Here is an 18,550-nt window from a genome sequence, read left to right as displayed (position 1 = left end):
TATTGGATATGTCATTTGCAAATATCTATTCCCATTCCATAGATTGCCTTTTAGTTTTTTTTATTGTTTCCTTTACTTTGCAGCAGCTTTTATTTTGATATATTCTCAATAGCTTATTTTTTGCTTTGGTTTCCCTTGCATCAGAGAAGTATCTAGAAAAAATTTGCTATAGTTGATGTCAGAAAAGTTACTGCTTGTGTTCTCTCCTAGGATTTTCATGGTTTCAGTTATCATATTTCAGTCTTTCATCCATTTGTGTGTGTGTGTGTGTGTGTGTGTGTGTGTGTAAGAATATTTTCTTTTTTGAATTGGCTCAGTTTTATCTTTGTGTTTCAGTTTAGGTCATTTCTGTTGACTTATACTCAAGTTCATCGATCATTCCCTTGATTGTGTTAGTATGATGAGCTTGCTGAAAGCATTGTGTCTCTGTCACAGTGTTTCCATTTCCATCATTTCTGTTTGAGTCTTCCTTATATAGTTTCCATCTCTATGCTGAAATAATCCATTTACTCTTTCATATTGTACACCTTTTTCTGTTACAGCCCTTAAAATATCATCATCTTTTAAATTTCCTGTCAGATAGTTCCAATATAAGTGTCATATAAGAGTCTTGCTTGGATTGTGATTTGTCTTTTTGGAGCATATTTTTTCTTGCCTTTTTGTAGATGTCATACTTTTTTTGTTGAAAACTAGACATCTTGTGGAGGACCCAAGCAAGTAAAGTAAATAGTTTATATGCCTAGAACTAAGCACAAATTTCCTTCTGCCAGATTTTTAGTGCAGGGGTGTACCTTTTGTCTGTATCTCAGATCCTGCTTACTCTGGCTTCAGTTATCATGTACAGAGTAGAAGGGGGGTTGTAGTCTGACATGCCCCTCTGTGCATTACTAGGGAGCCCGTTGCAGATCATGTGTCCACCCCAGTGGTCAAGGTCTGGTGAATATACTGAATTAACAGCCACTGCACTGGCTCTGCATGATGTCTTAGATAAGCATATGAAATTTTCTTCAGCTGTGGTTTTAAATTAATTTTTGCAATCTAGATGTCTATTAGTGGTGTAACGATTCAATAGGCTGTCTAGCCGAACAATGGAGTATTAGCCAGCTAATTAGGGGTTAGGTAGAGCAGTTTGTACCAGTGTTGGATATATAAGGTAGAAACATCAAGTTTCTGGGGCACCTAGGTTTCTCAGTCGGTTGAGAATTGAATCTTGATTTTGGCTCAGGTCATGATCTCAGGAGCCCGTGTTGGGCTCTGTGTACAGTGGGGAGTCTGCTTGAAGATTGTCTTCCTCTTTTCCTCAGTGCCTCTCCCTGCTCGTGCTCTCTCTCTAAAATAAATAAATAAGTTTTAAAAAAAAAAAAAACATCAAGTTTCAGAGGAGTATATACTGGTAATCTAGTTTAAATAAAAAAAATACACACACACACACACACACACACACACACACACATTTGTACATATGCATGGGTAGAATATGCCAAGAAGGGTAACTCCTCAACCATCATTAACTGTGTGGCTTGTACTGGAAGTTAATTCATAAAGAGCTGGATAACGAAACTTTTTTGCCTACACTTTATGCAAATCTGAGCTATTTGGTATTTTTTAAGTGAGACTATTATTATATTTTTATCAAAAAGGACATACATTTTGAAGGTAAAAGTGCTGAAAGCAGAAGGCTTCCATCGTATGGAACATCACTGCATGGATCACTTTATTTCTACATGAGCTAGACTGAGGATAAATGTTTGCACAAGTATCAGATCTCAGGAGAATACATAAATGAGATGTACTAGAGGCATGTGGTGGATGGCATGGGCAGGAGGGCATTCAGACTCGCTGGAGGAAAAGCTGCCTCTTAACTGCATGCGATAGTAGTATTTCCCTCTCTCATTAAAATGCTAAGCACTGTCTGTCCTCCTAGAGGCTTATGGACTTGGTCTTTGCACCTTCTTCCTAAAGTCAGTATTTGCCACCCATGGGATTATAAGGAACTTCAAGAGGGAAGAAGTCCCCCAGAACAAAATCCAGAAAGCTGCCTTTTCTTAAATCAAATCCATAACAAAGGCAGGAAAACTCTATCCTACATCATCAAGGTAGCTGAATGAAGGTAGCTGAACATAAGGAATTGAAAGGATTAAGGAATGGAAAATCAGGCAGGATGTATGCATAAACTATAGGGTTTCTATTACTTCACTCCAAGGTCAATGTGAACAGGCTGCTTAGAGACTGAAGGTAAGTCTCTCACTCTTGTCTCTTCCACCTTGAGTCCCTCCTTGTCTCCTTCCGTAGTGATGCACCCCCCCATCCCCCACATAACAGAGACTACACCCCTGCTGGAAACACTCCCAGAGATGCTGGGTTCCATTTAATTCCTAGTACTCAGGGATCTTGAAACGACCTTTTAGTTTTTGTGCATTCACAGCTCTTGGTAGATTATAAAATTTCACTGTGCAAGGGTGACTTCATTTGCATTTGTGGACACACTAATGAGCAGTTATGAAGTAGGAACGTAACTGATATTTTCTGTCGTGTTCTCCTAGGGGTCTGAATTTGTCTGGTGGCATAAGGTCAGCTAATCAAAGCATGAGGGCGTGTTGCATTTGCTGTTATTAGCTGCACATGCATTTGCCTAAATAGCCGCCCCCTGCTGGGTACTCTCATCTGCCATCATCCCCGTTTCTCTCCTCAGTTTCCTTTTTCCAAACTGCACTTCACAGGTGATAAACTATAAATTATTGCCCCAGGTTCCTTTTTCTTCCTTCCCTAGACTTTAGTCTCCCTTAATGGTTCTACTTTCACTTTTCTGGTAGAGGCTAGTCATATTCATAAGGCTTGATTGACACCTCTTGCCTGAATAATTCTGATATTTAATATTTTACTACTAAATATGGCATTGAATGTGATATGGCATGGATATTTTTTATTAGGTTTAAGAAGAAGTCTTTTATTTCTAGATTGGAAGAGATTTGTTTCAATGAGTGTTGAATTTATTTTCCACATCCTTCCTGTATGAATTGAGCATTGTATGGGTTTTCTTCTTTTACTTTTTTTCATTTTGTGAATTATATTGACCTACTTCTAGTATTAAACCATTATGAGATTAACCAAATTTAATCATGGTTACTTTTATACATTTATAGATTTATTTTGAAAATACTTTATCAAGGAGTTCTACATTTATATTAATAGATAAGAACATCTATATTTTCCTTTCTTACCATATTCTTGTCCATTTTTTATATTAAAAATAGCCTCCCAATATAAACTGTGAAGTTTTTCTAAGATGCACATTTTAAGGCTATATTTTTTCCTCTACAAAGTGCTTTAGCTGAGTCCCACCTGTTATGATTGGTACTACTGCTTTTTATTGTAATTCATTTTTAAAAAACATTTAATTAAAATTTATTTGAAGAGAGAAACAGAGAGGGTTGGGCAGGAGGAGAAGGAGAGAATCTTGAGCAGGCTCCACGCTGAGCTTGGAGCCCAAGTCAGGGCTCAATCCCATGACCCTGCGATCATGACCTAAGCTGAAACCACGAGTCAGATGCTCAACCACACAGGAACCCCTTATTTTTATTCATTTTTAAATATTTTCTAAATGTTATCATTTTTATTTAATGCAGTGTCATATTTGTTGAGAATATACTTAAATGCAAAGTTTGTGATACTTGCTCCTGTTATTCTGCGTTCATTTTATTATTGACTCCTAATGTGATTGCAAAGAAGTTTGCATGGTATTAAGTTTTAACATTGCTTAAGACTTCTTATCCATAAGTCATCAGTTCTTATAAATGTATATATGCTTCAACATTTTATTCTCTTTTGGTTGACTGCAGGATTCTAATACATATATATCTCTTAGAGCTTATGCTTATGAATTCTATTGGCCAAATGTTTTCTATGCTTATTTATTTAACGTCTTTTAAGCTATTATTTTCTGAGATGCGTGTCCTAAACTCCACCTCTCATGGCAGATTTGTAATCCTACCTTGTAATTCTGTTCACTTTGACTTTAGATATTTTGAAACTATTTAGCTAAGTGCGTAGATTCCAATCGTGTCATCTTCCTCATGACTCTTCCCTTTATCACGATGTACTGATTTTTATCCTTTTTTTGAGTGAAAATCAATTTTGTCTAGTATTAATATAGATAAGCAAGCTTTCTTTTGTTTGGAATATATCTGGCATCTTTTTTTTTCACCCTTTTACTTAAAACTTTCTAAGTCTTTTTTTTTTTTTTTTAAGATTTTATTTATTTATTTGACAGAGAGAAATCACAAGTAGATGGAGAGGCAGGCAGAGAGAGAGAGAGGGAAGCAGGCTCCCTGCTGAGCAGAGAGCCCGATGCGGGGCTCGATCCCAGGACCCTGAGATCATGACCTGAGCCAAAGGCAGAGGCTTAACCCACTGAGCCACCCAGGCGCCCCAAAACTTTCTAAGTCATTTTAAAATTTCTTATAAAAGCATCTAGCAAGACTTCTTATTTTATTTTTATTTTAATTTTATTTTAAATATTTTATTCATTCATGTGAGAGAGAGCATGAGCGGGGAGAAGGTCAGAGAGAGAAGCAGACTCCCCATGGAGCTGAGAGCCCAATGCGGGACCCGATCTTGGGATTCTGGGGCCATGACCTGAGCTGAAGGCAGTCGCCTAACCAACTGAGCCACCCAGGCACCCAAGACTTCTTTTTAATACAGAGAATCTGTATTAATACTGAGCATACTGAGAATCTTTATATTTTTATAGGTAAATTTTATTCATTTACCTTTACTGTGATTACTGATATGTTTGCACTTTTTTTCTTTCCCATTTTTTGCTTCATATGTGTGCTTCTTCTTTGTCCCATTACCCCTTCTTTCTGGCCTTCTATTGAATGGAATAGACTTTTTAGAAATTCCCTTTTCCTCCAGTGCTTTGGAAATTGAATATTCTGATTCTGGTCCTTTAGTGCAGTGAGTCTCAATGTGTGGTCCCCAGATAGGCAGCATCAGCATCATAGGGGAAGTTATTCTTGGGCTCCATCCTAAACCTACTGATTCAGAGCCTCTGCAGGTGAGAACCAGGGTCTTTGTTTTACAAGCTCTCTGGGTGATTGTGACACACCTCAGAGATTGAATACTTTGGTGGCTTAGAGGTTACTCTTCAATTATTAATAAGCACATTTGATTAGCATAGAAAATTAATCAAAATCTCTTCCCTCCTCTCAAACAATCCAAAGACAACATTTTAACTCCAAATTCCCCTCTCATTTCTTAAATATTTATGACATCCTGTACTTGGTTCTACTTCAGTTGAATTACTAGCTTTGTGATTGTTTAATCCAAATATTGAGATTCTGACATTTTAGCCATTTCTTTTCTCAACATTATTCTCGTATGTTCCCTCTTTGTTCAGGGTTAAATTTTCTTCCTCCTGTAGCACGTTTTTTTTAAATTTTTTTTTTTTCCCTGCAAAGTTCTATTGAGTAATCAATTCTCTCAGTCTTTGAAAAGGTCTTCATTTCTACCTCGTACTTAAATGATACTGAAGTTCTGTTCAAAATTCTAACTTGATCATCTTTCTTAAAACCTTAAAAACATTATGTCACTGTCTTTTGCCATATATTTTTGCTAATGAGAAATCTGTTATTATCCAAAAATTTTTTGGATGTAATCTGTAAAAAAGATTTTTCTCTTTGATTTTGATGTTATGCATTTTGTGGATTCTTTTTATTTATCCTTTACAAGACTTGATGTACTTCTGCAATTAAGGACTCATGTTTTCCTCAGTTCTGGGAAATTCTGAGTCATTTGCTCTTAAATATTTTCTCTCCTCTTTCTCTCTATACTTTCTGAAATTCCAAATGGACATATGTAATGTCTTCTTACTCTGTCATGTGTATTTCTTAGCCTTTCAGATTAAAAAAAAAAAATCTTTTTCTCTCTCTGTGCTGTGTTCTAGGTAACTTACTCAGGTCTCTATTTCTCTACTTTCTGTTTTACTGTAACTAATTTGCTTTTAAACCACCGCTTTTTTTTTTTTTTTTAATTTTAATGACTTCACTTTTCATTTCTAGAATTGGCATTTCTTTTTCAATTCCATTTGTTCATTCTTCATATTATGTTACTCTTAGTATTATTTACTTTTTATGTCAGCTTTTTACTTATTTATTTAATTCTTTTATATTACTGTATTACATAAAATTCTTGGGATGCTAATTATCTTGTGTGTTGAATTTACTGGTTTCTTCTCATTTGCTCATTTTCCTTTCATAGTTTATAATTTTCGTTGTGGACTAATCTTCAGTGGGAGATTGTTGTTTTATCTGTGGGAGACCTATATAATATGGTTGTGGAAGTATCCTTGAAGACCGTGTGCGCATTTATTTTTATAAGATAGTTTTTTCATCCTCCCTTACTTTTTATTTACAGCCACTTGGCTTTTTTATGTTTCTGGAGTAGTTTAAATTTAAATTCCCCTCTTCTACATTATGATGGCTAAGGTTTTGGTGTATAATGGATGACAGATTCTATTCTATATTAGGAAGAAGGCAAAGTTTTTTGCTTTTTCCCAGCAATGGTAGGTGGGGTTTTTCTAATTCACTTTTTTTTTTCTTTGTGGGCATGGCCACAAGCCCTTCAAGTCCATTAAAATCCATGTCTTGGGCTGCTAAAGTCCACATCTATGTTTGTATCCTCTTAGGGTCATTCCAGTGTCATTTCAGACTTATTTTCTCATTTTATTTTGTTTTTTTAAAAACGTTTTGTTTATTTGAGAGAAAGAGCATGAGTGGGGTGGGGAGTGGCAGAGGGAGAGTGAGAAGTAGGCCCCTCCGCACTGAGGAGGGAGCGCAATGTGGAGCTCCATTGTAGGACCCCAAGATGATGACCTGAGCTGAAGGCAGATGTTAGCCGCCTGAGCTACCCATGTGCCCCTAACTTTCTCATCTTAAATTCCCTTTTTGTTCTGACTATTCGAAGTTTTCCCTTCCTTTGACTTCAGCTATTAATTACATTTTGTCCCTACCATCTTTTAGATTATTTCTATTATTTTTGCCATGGGGCAGTAATCTTTATGCATGCTCCCTGAATCACATAGATATTTTGTTAAACTATATGCTATTTAATAAAATCCCAACACACCTTGTATACAGAGGTAGAATCTGTTACTGACCTTCTGAAATTCAGTCTTCTAACCCCTTGTACCCACCCTACTTGAATATGTTTACTTAACTTATAAAATTCTAATTCATCTTCTTGGGTTTTATTTGAGAATATTTATGTTCTAAATCTAATGTCCACCTACTTAATTATCATGCTTTCTGTTTTCTGTTATTCTGTGAGAAGGGTGCTCCCCCTCCCCCAAAAGGTGGTATCCCACATTTGAGGTGTTACTAGCTTTACTTTTTCCATTCCTTCTTGAAGAATTTTCTACTCCTCACATCACCTCCTTCCCAAGCACTCAAGAGTCTCTATTCCCTCTGTGTTCTCTCATCCCGAACTCTGCATCTTTGACTCAGCAGCTGGTTTCTGGGACTCCTTTCAGTCCTACATGCCTCTCACGCCCACACATTCATAATCACAAGCTGCATATCTTTCTGAGAAGGATATCAGCTGATTCTGACCGCAGAAAGCAAAAAAAGAAGGAAGAAAATTTACGTGATACAGCTAATCTGGGAGACAGTAGGGGTTAGGGTTAGAGTCATAGGAGGAAAGCTGGTGTTTGGGATTGGGAAGGAAAATTCCACTTTAATCAAATGGAATAGCATATGGGCATCTCCCTAAGATAGTGTTCAGTATCAAAATGTCCAACAAATTGTGAGTTATCTTGTCAGCAGGGGAGGGAGTCCCCTCAGGAAAGATGGCACACATTTTGTTTCAGAATGTATTGGCAAGGAAAAGCATTGGATCATCTTTATTTAGTAACATTATTCTTAACATAGTTTGTGAATTGTTGCAGAGGTATAACAGCACTGTCCACACCTAATGGAAAAGATATTCCCTGAAAGGATAATTGGAAGTGAGACTATTTATGGTGTCTTTCTTTGGGAAATAGCCAGAATTATTCTACTGTGACCTTATTTACTCTTTTCCTAATGTTTTCAGTGGAAAAGGCCCACATGATTTTGTTTTCCCTTAGAGTCCTACTTGGGTAACTTGTGAAGTTTATTGTACTGTCATAGGGCTGAGATTTAGGATCTTAGAATCAGAGCATTAGAAGTGAGATAAGCTTCATAACAACAGAGTCTTTGAACTGTCTATAGAGATGTATTTTCATAGCTCATCTAAGTGGGATTTTTATTTAAAGTGCTTTGGTGCAATGTTATGCTGTATGTGGCACTTCCTAGAAATGTGTTAATGTTGTTATTTCCACTGAATCAATCTCATCTTAAATACTTCATGATTTTATACACAATGGTGTACGAGGACTCCAAGTGCCCTTTCATACACACTTTCCATTGATGGTCCACACGAAGGCTTCCTTTTGTGCTTAGGCATCACCTTTTGAATACCCACAGATTTTTCATTCTTTCACTTGATTTCACTCTTGAAAAGAAGGACGAAGTGTGAAGGGAAAATATAAAGCTGGGTCTTTTTAACCTGGAACGCACCTCTCCACACTTCTAAGAATAAACGAGGTAAGCCGTATCTATCTTCCTGGAGCTGTGTGTTCAAGAAACTCAGGGAACCAAGAGGTCTGCCTTTCTGAGAGCCACTTGAATGTCTCCAGGCTTGTTGGGGGGTGTCATGTTTTATTAATTGGGCATATACACTGAACGCAATGTTCCAGGATGGATCAGAGCTCTTCGTCCCTGAGCGCATGGAGAAGTGGTCCCTGCTGGTGGCTGCAGCCACATTTGTCATGTCCATGCTTGGGACCCTGTCCCTTGCCTGTCAGCAGGAAGGCCTAGGTAGAGGAGTTGCCGTCCTTTGCTGCTGCATGTCAGGCACGTTTTCCTGCTGCTGTCTTTAAGAAGGGTTCCTAGCCTTAAGGAGACACTGGTAAGATTTGGAGTAGAAATACCTACTGCCAGGCAGGCACTTCGCTCACTGGTTTCATAGGGGCCAGGGACTCACTCTCTGACCTCAGCCAGCAGCCCCCCCCCCCCAGTCTCCTTTCCTCTTCTGGAAACCAGGAGGACCTAGACTTGGTTAAGTTTCCATTGTTTTAAAGGGGCAGCGGGGCAAGGGGGGGCTCTAGGATTTCCTGATTGCGAGTTAAGTACATCCTCAAAAGACAACCTCTACTTGTTCCAATGTCTCTGTGTCTGATTCTCATATTACGTTTATAATTGTTAGGTGCTCGTTTAAGTTCTGAAGAAAGACGATGTCACTTGATTCTCAGAACACTGTGAGGAAGTACTGTTATCTTCCCTGAGGCCGATGCCAGCTGGGGTTCATGCTTAGGCAGCCTGTCCTCAAGCCCATGCTCTTAAACATCATACCGCATTGACACCTGCCACAGAGCATAGCCCTTTTATGGTGGGACTTGGGGAGGAGATTAAGTTCCTGTGCGGTGGGGGCATCCTAGACGTGCAAAGAACTGGCATTCAGGAGTGCGGGCTTCTTCAGTGAGAACAGCCCCATCTATTTTCTGAGCCTCAGATTGAAAATCTTTCACAAAACTTGTATTTTATTCTGCACGATGTTTATGAAAAAGCTGAGGCATCGACACAGAAAAAGAACAAAGATACCTGGGGTCTCAGCAGCAATTAGAGCGCGAGAGTGCACGTGCCTGATGACTGGTTTTGCTTATATGTAAATACCACTCGCGGTGCTAAGCAAAAAATAATTGTAATAGATTCATCAAATCATAATGCAGCCACGTTTCACTTAGAGCTTTAAACTTGCAGATGAGCTTTCCCTAAGGCTCCTGTCTGATTGTAGTTGCTATGCCTGACCTACTTACCAGCTTTTCACAAGATGGCTTAAAAGCCTCCCAGGATATAGTCATACATGGAAAATCCTCCGGGGCTAACTCTCCATAACCCCCGATTCACGGGTCCGGTATTTGGGGGGCCACGCGTCACATATGGGAATCTTGTTCGGGCCCGTAGTTTTCACCTAGGCACAAGTCACAGGGTTCATTCTGAATACCTAGACTTGACAGTGGAGCGACCAGAGGGTTTCCGATTCAGAGGGATTTTGTGTGCATTCAGTTAGGTGTCACTGCACCACTGAATGCAAGAGAGCTTGGCATCACTTCTCAGGACTTTGGCTTTTGTTATAATTCAGTGTCACGTGTTAAATTCACTTTTGGTGATCCGCCGGTTCCTTTTCTCATTGGGTTCATGACGGGCATGAAAGGAAATGATATTGGGCTTTAAAGAAAACACTTGGTCTTAAGAGAAGTGAGTCAAGGGTTTGAGTCAGTGTTAGGATTGTCTCTCAGTCTGTACAAGTCACCTGCTGACTGGTGGAAAAATCAGGTCGTAGGGAGAAGACTGTTTTAGTCTGTGAACCTACGAGATGTGACCTTGAGCAGACGTAACAGTATAAACTACCATACTGTCAACTGATAGACTGTCTAAGGCACTGGGAGCTGGCAGTCCCATCCAGAATGGATTCCGGAAGCTTGACCCGACCCCAGGTAGAACTAAGGCGGACTTTCTGAAAGAATTTGGAAGCCAGTTGCACTCAGCCCTCTGAGGCCAATGCACGTGAGCAGGAGTGAAGATAGTGAAAAGTTACCAGCGAGAACCAGACGTCGGTGTTTCTTTCCCAGACTCCTATTCTTTTTGTCTGTTTGTTTAAGATTTTATTTATTTATATGACAGACAGAGATCACAAGTAGTCAGAGAGGTAGACAGAGAGAGAGGAGGAAGCAGGCTCCCTGCTGAGCAGAAAGCCTGATGTGGGGTTCGATCCCAGGACCCTGAGATCATGACCTGAGCCGAAGGCAGAGGCTTTAACCCACTGAGCCACCCGGGTGCCCCATGGTGGGACTTGGGGAGGAGATTAAGTTCCTGTGCGGTGGGGGCATCCTCGACGTGCAAAGAATGGCCCTTAATGGCCCTGCTTCCCATCTTCACCTTCTTTTCATGGTGGTCTTCTGTTGTCCTGCGTTTAACACCTGTTGGCCTAATTAAGAATTTCACTTGGGGACGCCTGGGTGGCTCAATCAGCTAAGCATCTGTCTTCAGCTCGGATCGGGCTCCTTGCTCAGCTGGGAGCCTCCTTCTCCCTCTGCTTGCTTCTCCCTCTGCCTGCTGCTCCCCCCTGCTTGTGCTCTCTCTCTCTCACAGATAAATAAAATCTTAAAAAAAAAAGAAAGAAAGAAAGAAAGAAAGAAAGAATTTCATTTGTTCTCTTTTCACATCCTGGCCTTGAGGAATGTATTTTTATGACCCTGCATGCTCACCAGTCTAGGAGCAAACACGTGTGCTGGAAGTTTCCAGGAGGCATAGCTAGTGTGTAGATGGAATCTGGGGAGGATGCTCACTGCGCATGGAAGTGACAGCCATGGGTTCCGCATCGGGGGGTCATCAGTCTGTGAGTAGCACAGAGAGCAGAGGGCCCTGGCCTGGCCCACTCATTCTCGTCTGCCTCATGGAGCGAACGCAGCAGCTTCGGTAGCCCAGCTTGGCTTCCTGAAACGCCTTGTACCTGGCATTTCAATGGCACAGAGCTCTTTTCTTGGTCAAGAGCTGCCGAAGGGCACTAAGTTGAACAGTGGCCATGATGACGGGTTTCTATATGACTCTCCCCTAAAAGCCCCAATCCGAAGGCAGGAAGAGCAAACTATGAGTGATCCTCCAAGAGAGGCAAGAGACGCACCCGTTGACTGGAGTCATTAACCTGGGGACGGGAACCCCTCAGATCATCTTGATGCTGTTTTAAAATTTCCCAATATGGCTGCCTTGCCTGTAGGACAAGGGACGGTAAGAGCAAGAGGGGGAGCAACGGCTCGGCCGCCCCCTCCCCGCTGTAAGTGACCTTGACTCGGCCACCACCCCGGGTGTCGGTGCTCTTCTCTGATGAATCTTTTCCTTCTTCTGCTTTCAGCTCGGGGACCTGCTTCACAAGTTGCAGTTCGTCCTGACCTACGTGGCTCCGTGGCAGATGGCCTGGGGGTCTTCATTTCACGTGTTTGCTCAGCTCTTTGCCATCCCTCGTATCCTTTGTGCTTCCGTTTTCATCAGTGAGCTGGGAGTCACAGTTTACAGAAGCATGCTTTCCACGGAGCCCTGGCAATGAAAAGATTTGCAAGACTTTAAGATTACATTTTAACGGGACCCAGGGAGGCACTTCAGATTCCCCTTGGGCCACTTAGCTTTCGAAGTCATTGCTTAATTTTGAACCCCTCCTGCTTCCTAATGCCTCGCCAGGATTACTTTATTTTTCTCTTATTCTTCCATTTCCCACGCCCAGATCTGCATTAAGTTTATCCTCTCTTAAATGGAAAGTTACTGCTTAAATGGTTCAGGTGACTCAGTGCAAAATAGTGTAATTCAGTCTGCTATTATTAAACACGGTAGATAGGGCTGATGGCTCTGATAGACTGTTATAGATTATCTAACACCATCTTAGGATACAGCTTGGTAATCACATACTTGAGTAATATTCAAAACTCAGAATTAGATACACATAGAATTACCCAAAGTCTTCTAAAGATGAGAGAACTAATAGATGGTTTCGTTTTGTAGCTGCTCTTAGCCAAGAACCCTAGTTTTACCATTCGTACATTCATTTGGTTGCTTTGTCTGCTTTTAAGTGTTTCCATAATGATAATTAGTTTTTATTTACTTCAAAACAATCTTGAGACCCTCCTTGGAGAGATCCCTTTGACACAGATAGTGAAATTGTATGTAGGGTGTGTGCATAAGGAGAGAGAGATTAATAAAAAGAAAAAATATGCTTGAAGAGACAGAGATTAGACAAAAATAGCCTAGACTGAGGCCTCAAATTTTCCCTCAAAGGTTTTCCTTCCCACCTCATTTATACTTTCTAAATGTGTGCTTTCCACGATGCACTTCGGGAATTACTTATTTCGGAGTTCCTAAAGGAGCTTGTTAAATAACGAAATCCCTGAGCCCAGCACATAATTCTAAAATCATGTTTCAGGGCGTGGATCCTGGAGTGTTCATCTTCAAAAGCCTGCCTGGGATCCTTACCCTCTGGCGTGTGTGACCCCCAGTTCTAGAACTTCCTTCCATACAATGTCCATACAGGGCTCATTAAGACAACTCACGAGCGGTCTCCGGGACCTGGACTTCGTGAACAGGCAGGGAAACATATGTAGGGTAATCGTTAAAGGATAACATATTCTAGGCTTTTAACAGTGCCCTTCTCCAAGCATCTTTCAAGCATACCAGGAGCTGGTCTTACAATGCACGGTGTTCTGTGCTCCTATTCTTAGACCTGCATTGATATTTCTGAAATGTTTCAAGGTTATTTGGCAGAACAAGCTAAGGAAGAAAAAAAACTGCAAAGTGTGAGGGAGCTCCTCCGCCACTTTTTCCCTCAAACTGCAATCATTTTCTACAATACCAGTAATTTTGGTTTTTCTAAAGAGCCCTTTAAAACAAAGACAGCAAGCTCAAAGAGAGGTGATAGTTATTTATTTCTGAAGTGCGTCTCAGGCATCCTACCTAGAGTTGAAAGCCTGTTTACTGAATGAGAACTATGGGGTGAAGCAAATTTGGGGTCGAGAAGCTGCACAAAGAATGTGAATCCCAGTTTCATCCTAACTTCAGTCCCACGCAGATCTGTAGCATTTCTTGTGCCTGTTTATGCCTCGTTAGATGAGTTCAGCGATGCTAATTACTCCTTGTGGTTCCGCAGCTGAGTTAGGACCCTTCTGGGAGCCATAGCTTTCAATTACCTGACCTGTTGGTGTGCGTTGGTTCGTGCACAAGCACTTTGTATCTGGTGCTTAACATCTCTAAGAATAAAAACGGCGTTAGTGTCTACGTCACATGGCACACGGCGCTTGTTAAATCTAAGTGTTTTCTTGGTGGGCGGACTCATTCTCAAGAAAGTGAACATCTGAGATGTAGATTTCGTTGGGCCTTTGGTGGCTCTGTTTGAGGACGCTCGATGGGTCCCTGTGCTTTTGTTCCTAAACCTGCTCCTGATAGTGACATCCACACCACCAACACCCCCCCCCCCGCAAGATACAGAGCCTTCCAAGTAACCTTAGAGCCTGACAACTGCAGTCTTGTGACAGCTGACAGGACCTGTCACCCCCTCCCCCCTTGTCCCAGGACACCTTCCCATCTTTGACTAGTTGTAAAGGTAGATACGGGTTATCTGGAAGCCAATATTGTACCATTCTGAATACAATAAGAGAAATCTTTTAGAAAACCGGGTGTGTATGCTGAGGTTCCTAAGCCCTGAGGTTCCTAAGCACCAGGCCTGGATCCTGACTAATTCTGAAATGTTAATTATTTTATCACTCTATTAAGAAGCTGTGGGTTCAATCCTGGCATCAGGAAGGGACTAATTTGCTCCATTTTGGAAGTGAATTAGCGTTCAGGCCAGCGGGGCACTGTTTAGTAAATTGCTTTTTCCAGTACTAGCACATCCTCTCTTAGTGTCTGAGCTGGTAACCTCCAGGGAGGGACGCGAATGCTCCCTCTTTAACTATGTGTACAGACCATGTAGGACCACTGTCTTCTAGTAGTTACGCAGGCACAGCCAGATCATTTCTGTTATACGTGTGTACTGGGAAGCCTGCAGAATTTCTCTTTGGAACATCATTTCGAGCTTCGGATGATTTGTTTCTAACTTCAAGGACTGACGTAGATGTTTTCATTTTAACTGTACACTACAACAAGCTTTTGACAGAGTCACCGTGTCCCCGTGGGAAAGAAACCAAGAGGGCTCCTGCGTGGGCTGTCATTGGAGTCCCCATTTCCTGGCGTTGCCCAAGCAGCTACAGCCACAGGCTTTCATATCTGGCCCGAGCGTGCTGCATTTCTTTATCAATCTCCCCCTAAATAAAACAACCTCCGGGGGCACCTATCCATGTCTGCCCTACCTCGGACCTGTTAAACTGTGTTTCCTTTCCCACCACATTGAACTTCATTTGCAGCTTCACACGGCTTTCCTGATGTAGCTTCTGGCTAATTGCGTCTGGCGTTTGACAAATGGACGACATACTCTTGGGGGAAATACGTAGAATCAACGAGAAGAGCAGGGCCAGCCTCTCTGGGAGGCTGCCCAGCCCCAGCTCCATGGGGCTTTGTCCTGGTTTTTCTGCAACACCACCACCCCCCAACCCTGAGCCCTCCTCCCATCAGAGAAATCCCTCCCGTGGCTCTGCCTTCTCACATTTTTTTCAGTACCTTTACTCCATGACATCCCCTGTGCAGGTCCCTTTTCTTCCCGAGACAAGGGTCATGGTTTATTTGGTGCGTTTTGTGACCCGGTATTTTGGTATTTTCAGCTTTCCGATGAAGAGAAAACGGATGGCGGTGACAGATCTCACAGCAGCTCGTTGTTCTGTAGCTCTGTGTGTGAACCCAGGTCAAAATAAAAGGGATTGGATGTAGTTGTAGCCCCATAGAGATCTTTTTGATACCCAAACAAATCAGCACCAGAATGGATTATTAATGATGGACATGTCAATTCCCTCCTGGCGTTGCTTGGAAGGAAATAGCAAGTTGAAAAAAATAAAATAAAGATACAGTTATTCCTGAAGCAAAACTCTGAGCTAAAGTCTTTGAAAATAACGTGGGGATGTGTCTGCAACCACACAAGGCTCTCCATTTCTGGATTCTGTAAACGGGTGGTGAGGTCCCCACGGCCACCCCTCCACCAGCACGTGGCTGAGAGGGAATGAAAGCATCTGGATGCCTGGGTCACTTCTATGTCCTGATGGTCAGTGACACATAGAGTCTGTCTGTGCCAGGCATTCCTTTCTTACTTTGTGCCAGAACCTTCGGAACACAGGCTAAAGAAATAAGACTTCCATTTGTGCAGCTGAGAGAAAGCCCTCTTCGAGGTGGGAAGATCAGCCTGGTAGGAGATCAGATCAGACTGGTAGGGGGACGCTCCGAGCCCCCACCTGAAGGGACAAGGGATAAGGAACAAGGTGCCTATGTAAGCCCTGGACAGTCTGGCACCTTGTTGGCCTCTGCCACCTCAACCATGGGTCTCACTGTCACCCCTGCACCGCAGGGACATGTGGGATTGGCAACTAGGAGCAGTTCTCCAGTGATGGAGAGAGACTGGGGAGGGACAAGCCCTCGGGGCACCTTCCTCAGACTTCTAGAGATCAGTTCACTGGTCTTTGTCCAAGTATGGCAGCGGTACTGATTTTAATGTTGGACGGTTATGTTTCTGATCAACCAGGGTGTGTCAGAGTGAGTCCCACCAGTAAGTGAGAAACCCATGCAGCGTGTAACATGCTGTGAGTTCATGTGTCTACACAACTAGCTTTTAAAGCAGACATGACTCGAGCCATCAGTGTTCAACATATCATAACATACTTTTTGAATAGTGTGAAGAGAGTCTTTGAGAAACAGAGATGCTACCTTCTCACACAATGGTATTTATTTCTTCTAAAATGTGTAATTTAATTTTAATTATTTATAAAGCTACTTAATACTTCAGCAAGTATAGCACAGTGCGTTTTGCCCCACTAATGATACCCTAGTAAAAAGAAACTGTTCTTTTCAAACCTCAGATATTACATCTTTGCCATAAATCACCCTGAGACCGCTGGGATTTTTATGAGAATCGTTTGGTTTTGACGCTGGCGAAATGAGACCTAGCGGGATCCTACTGAAAGTTTTATATCCCTGACTTAGTACACAGAGAGATCACATACATGCCATCTTTTCTTTCCTTGGCAAGAAAACAGCTTTCCTATAAACAAGTCAAAATCTGAAATAATATTTCGATACATAATGACACTGAAAAAAGTGGTGTTTTTGTTTTTGTTTTTTTTTTTTTTGCCTTAACTCCGAATTATCAGATTCTGCCATGCTTTTCTTTCAGACGATGATCACCTCCATCTTCTCTACCCCACTGAGCCCGTTCCTCGGGAGTGTCATTTTCATCACCTCCTATGTCAGGCCAGTGAAATTCTGGGAGAAAAACTACAAGTAAGATCCTAAAGTTGATGCTAACGTGCTTTGCTAAAATTCGTGCTTCCTGATGTTCCTTGACCTTCCTCCGTGTCAGGGCTCAGCCTTCATGCCTCGCCGGCGGCTGGGGGCTGAGTGTGTCCCCCGGGAGGCTTCCTCTGTTCACCGCTCAGCACTGGGGGTGGGATTGGGGTGGGAGGGCGCCAGGGCTCTGAACCGAACAGGTCTGATCGCAGCTCTACAGTCGGGTACCAGCCTGGGTTTTGTTGGTCGCGCAGGAAAAATGAGTTCCCTCTGCCAAGTATTGGCATTTGCCCTCAGAAAGGTTGTTGAGGGAGCCCCCGGCGGGGATTGCCCCTGGACGGCACGTGTCCCCTGTCGGCTGTACCTTCCGTGAGCATCCTGAGCGTGTCGCGTGTAAGTGTGCGCACTTCACAGCTCAACACGACGGAGAACACCAGGTGTTCCAGAGCGCAGGTGTTCCAGAGCATTCAACTTGCAGAAGTTATTTATGCCTTTTCTTGACTATGTGGCCGGGCCAGTCACAAACCTCCTCCAGCAAACAGTGATGCAGTGGGGGCGCCTACTTCTGAAGGGAAGGCGTGAAGGCAGAGTCATGTTCCACCAACTAATTTTCCAGAACTCCTGAGGGCTTGGGGGGAGTGAGGGGAAGGTGCTGCGGACAGGTGGTCGTGGAGAACACCAGTGAGCCGGTCCATCTTCAGCTGGGGCAGAGGAGAAGGACTATTCCAGAACCCTCCCCTAACTTATAGCCATACCTGCGCTGAGCCCCATAAACCCTGGTCGACCCTCCACGGTATTTTTGACATGACATTTTGCATGACTCGGGCACTTGACGGTGCGCTCTTGATGTCCTATACAAGACACCACTAATGTAGGAGGTCTGTGGTTTCTGTTTCTCCCCTTAGAGGGTTCCTGCGACCATAAAATCACACCCTTGTGGGACGGGCAGTAGGGGGGAGTAATTAAAACTCAGCCTGGGGCATCTGCCCACCTGGGCTCATGTCTCACCTCTACCACCTAACGCTGGTGACCTCAGGTCTCTCTCTCTCCTCTTCTGTAAAATGGGGGCAAAATGAGGGAACCTACTTCACAGACTTGCCGTGAAGAGAAAATGGGTTCATATACATAGAGCCCCATGTGAGCCTGTACTGTTATGATTCTTCTCTGCTGTGCCTCGAAGTCCCTATGGGGCCAGGGCTGGGGGGGGGTGGCAGGACTCTGTGGGGAGACCCTCTGGCACGATCCTCATATTCAAGAAAGGTGGGATTTTTGCAGTACAACGAGTACCTGTGTGAAATTTTGCACAGAAACACAAGTCCTATTTTGTGTGTGTTTAAGGAGAAACCAAGCATATTTACAGAGCCAGAGAGTAAAAGAAAAATGACAGGCACGGGCTTGTTACTTTCAGTTTCCTTAGGGGAAGACAAGTTGGGGTATCTTTTTGGAGCTCTGAAAACCACATTTACACCTGTCACTATAGAGGACCCCCGCAATGCCTTTGCCCTTAA

General features: G+C 42.5%; 1 protein-coding gene across 1 annotated transcript in view; it reads left to right on the top strand.

Moving 5' to 3' along the window:
• PCNX2 (pecanex 2) overlaps positions 1-18,550 on the top strand; it is a 288,518-nt gene that overhangs the window by 190,778 nt on the left and 79,190 nt on the right. The window contains 2 exon segments of the mRNA XM_045087258.1: positions 11,989-12,097; positions 16,907-17,036. Of these exon segments, the coding sequence (XP_044943193.1) occupies positions 11,989-12,097; positions 16,907-17,036 (239 nt within the window).

The sequence above is a fragment of the Mustela putorius genome, unplaced genomic scaffold, assembly GCF_011764305.1.
Source record: "Mustela putorius furo isolate JIRA1106 unplaced genomic scaffold, ASM1176430v1.1 tig00001075_pilon_pilon_pilon, whole genome shotgun sequence".
In the NCBI taxonomy this organism is placed as follows: Eukaryota; Metazoa; Chordata; class Mammalia; order Carnivora; family Mustelidae; genus Mustela; species Mustela putorius.
Note: the sequence above shows the minus strand (reverse complement) of the source record. Positions and strands in the feature narration are given on the sequence as shown.